We start from the raw sequence: 11,812 nt of genomic DNA on the forward strand, positions 1-11,812 counted from the left end.
AATTCTTTTTTGTTTGACTTCTTGTTCCTTCATTCCCCACACATACACACACCTCATTTCTTGTGACTTTGTCTTTTCCATTTCCATTTCTACTCTTCGTTTTTTTGTGCTTCTTCAATTCATATTTGTAGATATACGCGACATAGTTGAAATGGCACAACAACATGATAATCATAATGGTAATAATCATAAAAATGATATTCTTGTGGGGTTGAGGGGATGGGGTGAGGGGTTATATAGTTATTAACAATTGTATGCTTTATGCTTAGTGGTTTGAGATATTGTGACTTTCTCTTTTCTATCGAAATTTCTGCCAATTTGACATTAAGCTGTTCCATCCAAACCTGACGAGTCCATCCACCTAGTATCCTCTAACCCCACACATCAAACCCAAAAGACAAATCAAGTCAAAAACTAAAGTAGAAAATAAAAAGTCGCGATAGTCTTTCATAGTCAAAGGAAGCTCTTATCTAATAATAAAATCAAATAATCGACTTGAATATGTTCCTTGCCATATTTCCATCAGTTCTGTTTCTGTTCAATTCCTTCATGTGCTTCAATTCCCAATAATGCTTCATTTTTGTGGGATTTTCCAAATGAAAATTGAAGATTTTCTGTGAGTTGATAAAGAAAATTGCAAAACTAAGTCAACAAAGTGAGCAGTCAGGACATCAATGTCTCATAATCCTGTACAACATATCACATTTATGAGCAATTTGAATAATAAATGAGGGAAAATTTCAATTTTGATCATAAAAATAGTAAAAATTGATAACAATAAACATTTTTGTGACATGACAACTACTTGCTTCCTACCTACTATGCTGTATGTTGTGTGACCTCACAAATTTATGTCATTTTTATTTTACTTCGCATTATTTTTTTCTACATTTACTTTCTGTTATGTGCATATTTCAATCAACATACTTTATTGCTTGTAGTTGAATTGTTTATTATGAAATTAATGTATATGTTTGTCATTATTGGTATTACATGCGTAGATAGGGGTGACCGGGTGAGGTATAGGGAGAGACTCAGGTTGTCGCTTTGTGTTCCATTTGAATAATTGGACCTTAATTCAGAAGACTGTTTGAATCAGGATCTAGTTGAGTGATCTGGACACTCTGATTCAATGGCGGTATGCCTCGGCTCATGGTAAACCTGCTTACAACATTTCCATGTACCACGATACGCAGGTTGTACACTTCAGCTCTAATCATAAGATTAGTCACAAATTCAGAGGTTAGATCAATTATTCGACAGATTAAACCCTACTAAAATGTTCCAAATACCTAATCATGGTATAAGACACCCGACTCCAGCACCCAAACCCCACCCAGCCACTCAAATTTCATCCCATAAATATCGATTAATAACAATAAATATGATCAGCATAAAACTTTGTCATTAATTCCATTTAAAATATTAAACATTATACACAATATATTAATATTATATTATGACACAATTTATTGATGTTCATCGCATGTTGACATCGACGGTTGACATGAAGTCGCTGGAGGAAATTTGTTTGACAATATTTTATGTTAATAGGAAATTCATTAAGAATTTTATTATGATTCCGTGTAGATATTGTTGACTAGTCAAACATGTAAAACTCAATAAAATGTTGGAATTAATTATTCATTGATTGTTTTTTATTGCTGGGGATATATGTGGATTGGAAGGAATTTATTAGTTGGGAGTTGGGGTTTGGAGAGAGAGTCAAGTTGTGATTTTGAGGTTCAGGTGCCTTCACACTTGAGTTTGTAGGTTCATGCGTCTAACCATTAGAATATTAATATTCAGGTGCCTTGACAATAGAGTATTTGAGGTTCAGGTGCCTTTACACTAGAGTTCTGAAGTTCAGGTGCCTTCGCACTAGAATATTAAGGTTCAGGTGCCTTCGCACTAGATCCTTGCCTTTAAATAATTTAAAAATTCATTTAATTCTCAATTCTTCATCCAATTCCTTCCGCACACTTGACTCAAAATTCACATTTCAATACAAAACTCCAGCATAACTAGCAAGACAAACTCTCCCATCCATTTCATATTTTAAAGAAAAAAGTCTCAAGGAGTTTGTCGCAATAATTTTTAAAAAATACTTTTTTTTCTCAATTTCAAGTGCGCGAAAAAAAGAAAAAAAAATAGAAAAATCGGAAGCATATCTCGAGACTCAACTTGATAGCGCTAACGAAGTTTCACGTTGTTGACTCTCGAGTTGATTTATTTATTTTCAAGTGTCATCTTCGTTGTATTTTTGCATATATCAAAAATAATATGGTGTATTAAAATAATATTCAGTTGGTGAAGTTTTTTGGCTGTTGTGGAGAGTTTGGGGACTTTATTGTGAACAATTGTGTGAAATTTTGGAGTTTTGGATGATAATTCCAAGCTAAAAATAGACTAAAGTCCGTTAAACTTCATGATTTTCAAGATTGAAGTCATTTCTTCCAATCGAGGTCGTGGATATATGAACTAACCCAATTGTAGGCAACCTTATGAGTGTCAAGGCACACCTGGGGGATAAGCCACGACCGAAATCGCACACGACATGTTGTTCATGTTATCTCCGTGACACAAAGATTGCTCATCTCTGATCTAACTTCTCAAACAGCATCCTATCGATCATTCAGGCTTGCTTAACTGACTCAGAGTCCAACTTTTCAGCTAAGCTTATCCAACAATCCCTAAAATCACCTTAACAACCACACAATTTGAGAAAAACAACTCAAAGACCGGATGTGAGCTTACTGTAATCACAACGGAAGCAATTGATTGATAACAAATTGTAGGTTTAAGTAGGCATTGATTTTTAATTAAACAATCTTAATTAGGATTGATTTTTTTTTTGGCAAATTGACTTCCATGCCTTATCATAAATCTTTTGAATTTTCCACGAAATGTTTATCCTTTTATATAAAGTTAACAGACTTTCTCGTCGATAAGATATCAATATCTTCAGCTTACCAGTTTCAATGATAAGATTAAATCCATGAGTGCCTGAAAATTACTGCGACTAAAATCCAATCAGTTCATTTTCAACCTTAACAGTTAAAACAAGCAAAATTCAAAAATGTTCCTTAAAATTTTCCTAATTTTTGCAATTTTTCATCAAGCTTATTGTCAAATTGACATGGGATTTGATCCACGATGTCCAGAAGTTGATCCATTTCCACCAATTCATCTTCCACACCAGTACGAATGTCATTTATTCTATAAATGTGCCAATCGTCATATATGGCTTTTTGAGTGTCAACCACCATTACATTGGAGTGTAATTCATGATCGTTGTGAATGGCCAAATATTGCACAATGTGATCCAAATGGACTTCCACCCCTGCCAACAACCACTGGTGGTCCAACAACACCAACAACAACAGCACCAGTTTACAATGACTGTCCACTTTATGATAATCCAAATAATGTTATCTTTGTGCCTGATAGAACAAGATGTGATGGATATTTTGTGTGCTTTAATGGTAATATGATTCCAAGGACATGTCATCCTGGATTACATTGGGATCAACAGAATAGATGGTGTGATTATGCTGTTAATGTACCTTGTAGCTTGTAATGTGATTTGGATTTTGAATCAGTCTTAAGGATGGAATTTGATGAATAATGTGACAAAATTGGTATTATATTTTTTTGGATAATTTGGCATTTTATGGAATAAAAATCAAAATTGTAACTGTGATAGATAAAATTTTGAGTTTGTTTTACTTAAATTTGGGGTTGATCTTAGGGTACTGTTAGCTTTTGGAACCAAAGAAGGTCTGGTGAGCCAGCAGACTGTCTTGTGAGCAAACAGACTGCCTTGGGAGCCAGCAGACTGTCTTGTGTACCAACAGATTGCTATGTGAGCCAACAGACTGAAACGTGAGCCAACAGACTGTCTTGTGAGCCAACAGACTGTCTTGTGAAGCAACAGACTGTATTGTTAGTTAACAAATATCAAAACAGATCAATATCACATCAAAATGACCAAAATATTTGACTACATTAAGTCAATACAGTTGCTATATTTAGAATCTATCGTCATGATCCACAATAAGCTGTTGTTTGATTGACCTACACTTGATCCCTATACCAATCGACTTCCAGTTCAAAAATAAATCAGTCTTATCTCTAAAATTCGTCATTTTTCCACTTAAATCCTCGATAAGATACCCAAATGTCCACTTTAAAAATATCCAATGCAAAAAAGATAAAAAAAAAATCTTGCCGTGACCAGGATTCGAACCTGGGTTACTACGGCCACAACGTAGGGTCCTAACCACTAGACGATCACGGCCAATGCTCAATTTTTGAGTTGTTTTTAACACTTGAAATAATTTGTATTTAAACTACTTCATGCATTACGTTGAGAAATGAAACAAGAGCAAAACAGAAACTCGAAGACAAAAAAAAAATTGAGCATTAATAATTGTAGCAATCAATGGAATTAAATTTCAAATAAGAGCGAGAAAGAGAAGAGAAAGTGAAATGAATGGAAATGTAATCTGATACAGCAAAATAAAAATAAATTAACGGGATCATAATATTGAGATAATTTAAAGTCGCAGTAGCTAGGTGATTAATCATATGTCCTGTGACGTCATATCAAGCTTGATAATTTTATTTACTTTTTTTTTTTTTTTGGGGTACAGTTGTTCAAATGCAGTCGATGATATTTGTTTTTGTGTAATATTCGAGAATTATAGAGTGGAATTTGAGGTGTGTATCATGTATCAGGGCTGTAGGAAGAAGGCCCTCATCATCTGATGGGGTTTGACATGCTACTGGTATGTGAACACTCAAAACTGACGTTGACTTACCTTTCAAACCCAGCATTGACCTTTTGATTGGATCATTTAGCATTGATTCTGATATTTAACCTTCTATACTGTCCCCAGCAACTTATTTTGAACCCCAAAAACCCTATATTGTCCCCCAATATCCTGTAATATCCCTAAATACCCCAAAATAGAGCGATGACTCTAAAAACGCATCATTGTCCCTATATACTTAATATTATCAATCTATATCTAATACTTTCCTGCTTATACTCAATATCTAGACTTAATACCAATCATTACGTACTATAAACCCAAAACTAGTCCCTAAACAGCAGCCACAATCGAAAAACTCAAACAACCCCCACCAAAAACCCCCTCATACCCAACAATACAACTCAAGAACCTCCAAATAATCCACAATCATCATTCAACTTAACCGAATGAGCAAAACAAAAACTTCATCAGCATCAAGTGTGCTTATAATTTGCAACAATTTCGACTCAAATGAATGACTTTTTTATGAACTCAAATGTTTGCATACAACTGATATGAGTGCATGTACTTGACAATGATGAGGATGAATGCAAATGAAAAAGTTTATGCACATGCCACTTGTAGATTCATCGATGCACATGCTGCAAAAATGAGAGATGATGCTTGGTATGGAGGGTATGGCAAGGGGTGGTAAATTTTTTGAAATTTTTGAATTCTTTTTTAAATTTTTTCAAATTTGTTTCATTTTTAACTTTAACAAAATTTTTCAAAATTTTCCAAAATTTTCAGATGTTTAAAAATTTTAGTCACCATCCCTTGCCATCCCATTCCACCCTCCATCCCCGCCTCCAGTCGTCTACTCGCTATTTATGACTTTAATTTTCACATTTTTAAATTCACTTTACTTTCTATTACGAGAACATTGAGAGCATTACTGCAAAAAAGCAAAATATACCAGACGAGATGAATAAAGTAAAAAAAAAAGAGGAAAAGAAGCAAAAATAAATTGCGGAAGAACAAAAAAATGAGAATTTTTTTTTTGCCATTTCCATTCTTTTAAAGATTATTTTTTTGCATAACAAGACGCGGAATTTCAACCTTGAATTTATTTCTTTTTTTTCAGTTTTGTATCTTTGTGTCTGTTTTGGTTTTTAAGGAATAAGAAGTGAGGAAGAGGATTTAAAGACTGAAAATGAAAATGAGGCAAATTAATATCGATTTTATTAATAATTTTGAGGAAATTTGGATTGAAGCTTAAGGGTGAACACACCTGAATCTTAGAACTCTACTGTGAATACACCTGAACCTTAGAACTCTAGTGTGAAGACACCTGAGCCTTAGAACACTAGTGTGAACTTCGAACTATAGCTTGAATGCGCCTGAACCACTAAATCATTCAAAAACAGTTTACAACATCAAATCAAATAAAAATCCATTCCATACCCACTCAATTAACCCTCCTACCATTAATTCACTGTTCATACCACACGCAGTTTATGCAAATGTGACCAAAAACACAAAAAAAAAAGTAAAAGTAAAAATTCCGCACTGAATCATTTGCATACATATAGTGTGAGTATGTACAGTAAGTCGTAAGATTTAGGTCTGAATATCACACATAGAATATTTCCATTTTCACAACTAAAAAAAGTCCACTTGACCCAAACAACAATCAAATTGATTTATTCAAAATTTCCTCTCGCATGTGCGTGCAACACACAAAATTTCGATTAAGTTTCTTTGAACGATGAACGGTGTGGAACTCAAAAGGTTACTTAGAAGGCATCAAAGAACATTTCACATAACATGATTCCGGAATTGCTTGCGATTTACATATGTTGATAAGGTGCTGTATGGGCTATCGGACTGAAATGAAAATATATGAATGAGAATGAGGAACGGAAGGGGCGCATTTATTTTTGGAGGTTTTCGTGTGTATGTGGCCTTCCCTGGCGGGGTTTATTGGTAGAATTTTTGAGGTTAAGGTGCCAATTTTTGAGTTTAAATTCCAAAATTTGAATAATATTTGAGGTAAGTTTCCAATTTTCTTGGAAATTTTTGAGGTTAGGTTCCAAATTTTGAGGTTAAGTTTCTATTTTGAAGTTATATTTCATCAAATTATATCCAAAATTCCCACAAGGACACCTGACTTAATAATCAACACAAATTTATTTTATGCGTATGGCAATAAAAATCCTCAAATCAACCTTCTCACTTTCTTTTGTGTATGTTCGTGCGTGTGCTCATGTACATATGTACATTAAATATGTTAAAACTCGCCGTATATCCGGAAATGGTCGTAAAATATTCAGAAACTAACCAAAAAAAACTTGTCATTTTCTTTAATTTTCGGCATTAATGAATGAACATTAAATTTATTCTAATTTTTACTTGGTGTGCATGTATTATGGATGTGATTAGTGCTGATTCTGAATAAATTTTGTAATTTTTCAGTGGTTTAGTCATGAATTTTGATGTTTTTGATCCAAAATATTGCAATTTTCTTGTCAATGCTCATCGACTGGGTCACTAAACCACAAACTTGATTCAATTCTTCACATCTGACCCAGATAAGCTTCATTCCAATAAGAACAACCCTCAATAATCCCAAAAAAAAAAAATAAATTCTCTCTGAACCTTTTATCAGAAATCAAAACAGCGTGATAATTGCCTTGTTATGAGTCACAACTTATTGTTCTCGATGGTAAATTTCTGCTCCACTTTTGAACATTGTAATTTTCATCTATGCATGAAAAGTGGAAAATCGGAAACAAGAAAAAATTATATTCAAATGAAAATTGATTTTTTCCGTTTCGTATTTTACATTTTGTTGCTGTTAGTGCTGTTGGATGAATAAGAAGATTCTTTTTGCCATCGGCAAATGGCTTGATTATTGATTCCTGAATGTGTGTTGTGTTGCTTACTGTCTTGATAGCTTCTCGGGTAATTTGATAAGGCAATGTGAAGGTTTGGAATGGGAAGTGAATGTTGAGGGTGGACGGAGATGTAGGAAATGGATATTTTGTGATACTTTATTTGAGGATAATGCTTGGAATTGAGGAACTGAACCTTAAAGGCCCGGAGATTTGAGAGCTTTCTCCTGAGCACTGCTTTTCACTCCTGGTTAGGTCTTATCTCCTGGATAAGTCTTTTCCCTTGAGCGGGTCTGCTCCCCTGGGAAATTTCCCCACTTCCTACACCAACCAGCAAGTTTGCCTCATTTCATCCTTTAAACCATAAAACATTTTACATACAACAGTATTTTCACATCCATTCATCCATAATCATCCACAATACAAAGAACATATTTCCATATTTGCTCATTATATCAAGGAAATCAGACTCATGTATGTTTGCACATTGAATTATTTTTGCGGCAGCGACAGCGACGAAGGCAGCAACAAAAAAAGAAATGAAATAAAAAATATTAAATTTCATGAAAATAGAAGTAGCTGTGGATATATTCACATATACATGAAGCTGATGATGATGATGAGAATAAGTCGGAAAAAATATTGAAAAAAATTCTCAAAGAAAAGTGAGAAAAGTAATTCAATAATTTTTCCCCTCCCACACTCCTACTCAATATACAGCATATATGCTTGAATCTCACGCACGTGGGGTAAAATTTATTTAAATTTTCCATTTGTGATTTTTTCCGCGTTCTTTTCTAGTACATATGTAAAGTAAGTGAATTTGGCGATAAATCATCGAATTGTCTTAAAGCAGATGTTGTTGTTGTTGCCAACTAGATCCACGGGAGCTGACTTTGTTTTTGGATGAAGGAAAGAAATTAATTTATTAATAAAAATGCACAAAAGTGGAAGTAAAAATTCATCAGACGGAAATTCTTTTTTTCTTTCTCATCAAAAAACCGCACACACAAAAAAAAAGGACTTTTTCATGCCAATTTTCCACGGCTCTTTTGGTGCTTATTTGATGATTTAATGTAGAAAATTAAGGCATTCAGAACATAAGATGCAGCAGAGCGAAATCTGCAATTTTTTTAATAAATTAAAATAAAAATTCATGAGAAAAAACGGAAGTTAGTCGAAATGGTTGATGAGGTAGAGTAGGAGGGGATGTATGCTCCCCTTACCAGGGCATGAAATACTTCGGCTAAGGCTATCCGGTAGAGAAACTAAATTAGCAAGTTTAAGCACTCAAATGTCAGTTTAATCAGTACCTAATTCTATCCTAGATAATACCTCAATTATCTGAACAATATATCACAATAAGCACCAGTCCTCCTGCATCCTATTGCCCTCAACATACCCCATCCATATCCACATCACTTTACACTCTTTTCTTCCGATAATCAGCACCAAAATACATTCATACTCAAAATTTCCATGTCAAAATCTCAAGTTAAGATTTATAACACACGCAAATGTGTTCCTTACCTCAATCTCATTACCCCATCCCCCATCTATCACTCCCCTTACATCTCTATTAAATTATACCAAGAACATTCCTCATCACATCATGCATTACACATCCATATCCGATAATTTTCACACTTTTTCTTTTCTTTCTTATTTCGCACATGCCACAAAATGTATTCGACAGGCACAAGACGGCATGAAAACATCATTTACTGCTAATCTACTCATTTCCATATGTCAATTTGCACAGTTTTTTTTTCTTTCTTTTCGCGCTTCTGATTAAATTTGGCAATGTGTGCTGTACACATACATAGAAGTAAATAAGCAGATAAGGAACATGAGAATGAATGTAATGAGGATGTAGATGTGGATGGAGGTAAAAAACAGAAATAAGGAACACATGTAAGTGATAGAATGTATGACTCAAGTACTTAAATCTGCTGGAAATGAGGAAGTTTGGAAGGGATGAAGACTTTTCTAATATATGAAGTCATTTAGACACATTTTGTTAAGGAACTGCTTAGATAATTTGAGTATGAAGATGTGTGGAATGAGGAAGAGTAAGTGATATGACAATAAGGCATAGATTATATCTTGTGGATGTTAAGTATATGAAATAATGTTCATGTCAAGTGATTTGTGCTTCAGATTTACTTGATGATGTCGATTTTAGATGCTTAGTGCTTCAAATTGCTTTATTGAACATTAAGTAATGAAGATAATTATGAGATTTATTGATTTTAATAATTTGTGGTGATGCAGGCAATTCTGAGAATATAAGGAACACATCCTTACATCCATGACTCTTAAATATCCTCAATTCCTTCTTATTCTTGTCTTTTTTGATCCACAACTTGTCTACAATGAGAAGCAACAACAAGAATGAATGAAAGTTGCTTATGCTGCTTATTTGATGTCAGTTCTTGATCAAGGAACTCAAAGAAAATTTTTTAAGTCTTTAAATGTTTGAATATTGGCTTTATATTCTAGTCCATGTTTGTAGAGCTATTAAGACTTCTTATTCAAAGACTTTCGTCTATTAAAGTGAAAAGAGACGAGAAAAATTGCAGAAAATATTCACGTTCTCAATAAGGATCGCTGTGACTGCGTTAATAGCTCATAATGTGGCTTGAATTCTATTGAATCAGGTCTTATGTTGGTCTTTTGATTTCTATCGTATAGTGGACTAGTCAGAGGATCTCTACATCAACTAGACGACAGCAAAGTTCACAATCATTCAAACTAGTTCTGTCCATTAATCACCTTAGTCTAACAAAACATCAAAATGACCCTTAACAAATAGTTTGTCACAAAAAAGTGAGTATCAATGACAAGATAATAGCTCCGTCCATCAAATTTGATAAAAATCTTCCAATTTACAACAATTTTACATAAAATTTGTCACATTAATTCCCATAATTCAATTAAATTCATCCCTTACCCCTTATATTTACTCATTTAATAATCAGACATAACAAATAACTTTGTTGTGGACATTCAATTAGCTGTCCGAACCTCCGTGCATTTAAATCCACAACAATAACATGAATATAAATAAATAATCAGGTTTGGTCATCAACAATGCACTTCTGTTCCCCTCATTTTGTGCTGATCGCATGACCAACAGCTTTATTGTTCCTTAATTGTTTAATAATCTCAAATATCCATGACAAAATAGTTTAAACCCTCTAAAATGAGTTATGAATGGTCAATTTGTGCAGCATGCTGTGGCACGGGACACAAAAAAAGGGATGCGAACTGGTCAAGCAAGTTTTGGATGAATGGAAATTGACCCTTGGCTATTTATGTTGCGTACAATGGATGTGTGAAATTATAATGATGTGATTTTTAAATTGAGTAAGTCAGTGCTGTGTAAAGTCAATTGTATTGTACATTTATTAAGGGTATATTATGACTAATAATATAAATCAAACTTGTTTTTGGTATTGCTGGATTTATTTAAGAAGAGTATGATTAAACACTCAAACAACCATCGATTCTAATAATGAAAACTAATTACACAAAAAAATGTTATAACTTAATTTAAATAAATTTGCCGCACTTATTAGTATAACATAACATGTTATAATAAAATACGTAACACGTACGTACATGATAAGTTATACATGATTGTGTTAGAGATTGAAAATCACGATCGTGCATATTTCAAAGTGAAAAATATTTGTGCCTTTAAAATTGCGTAAATTAATTCTAAAAGTATAAAAAAATAAAAATAAAGTCGTGAACACTCTCGTGGATATCAAGTAAGTTGAAAATTTTATGAAATAAGTCACTAATTTGTAATTTAAAAAGTTGATAACATTTAATTTTCTTCTTCTTCTTTTGAAATATGACTCATAATTTTTGGGTGTGGACGTGAAATGCTTTGAATATTCAAAATTGTCAATAATTGAAAATATAAATCTACAGTTTCATGATATAACCAGCCGATAACAGATCATATGTTATTTAATAACAAATCATCTGCTATAGACTGGTTATAATGTCCCAAAATAAATTAACATATCACAAACGTGTCGATCAGTAGCTTTTAGGGTTAGAAGTAGTTAAAAATTAAGGCTTTACAAGAAATTTTTCCATTAACCAACAAATTATTTAAACATTGGCTGCTGAGTAATTTAAGTTTGT

General features: G+C 33.2%; 1 protein-coding gene and 1 non-coding gene across 2 annotated transcripts; one reads left to right on the forward strand and one right to left on the reverse strand.

Annotated features, from left to right (window-relative positions):
* The first annotated feature begins 3,029 nt into the window (after positions 1 to 3,029).
* LOC139095688 (peritrophin-1-like) lies at positions 3,030 to 3,712 on the forward strand. Its single transcript, XM_070647134.1, has one exon. It carries the CDS (start codon positions 3,080 to 3,082, stop codon positions 3,578 to 3,580), a length of 501 nt encoding a protein of 166 aa, XP_070503235.1. The 5' UTR covers positions 3,030 to 3,079; the 3' UTR covers positions 3,581 to 3,712.
* A 516-nt stretch (positions 3,713 to 4,228) lies between these two features.
* TRNAH-GUG (transfer RNA histidin (anticodon GUG)) lies at positions 4,229 to 4,300 on the reverse strand. Its single transcript has one exon. It is a non-coding gene; the product is annotated as a tRNA-His (tRNA).
* Positions 4,301 to 11,812: the final 7,512 nt, after the last annotated feature.

The sequence above is a fragment of the Chironomus tepperi genome, unplaced genomic scaffold (assembly GCF_022539635.2).
Source record: "Chironomus tepperi strain 1889 unplaced genomic scaffold, CSIRO-AGI_Ctep_v1 contig_34, whole genome shotgun sequence".
NCBI classification, from domain to species: Eukaryota; Metazoa; Arthropoda; class Insecta; order Diptera; family Chironomidae; genus Chironomus; species Chironomus tepperi.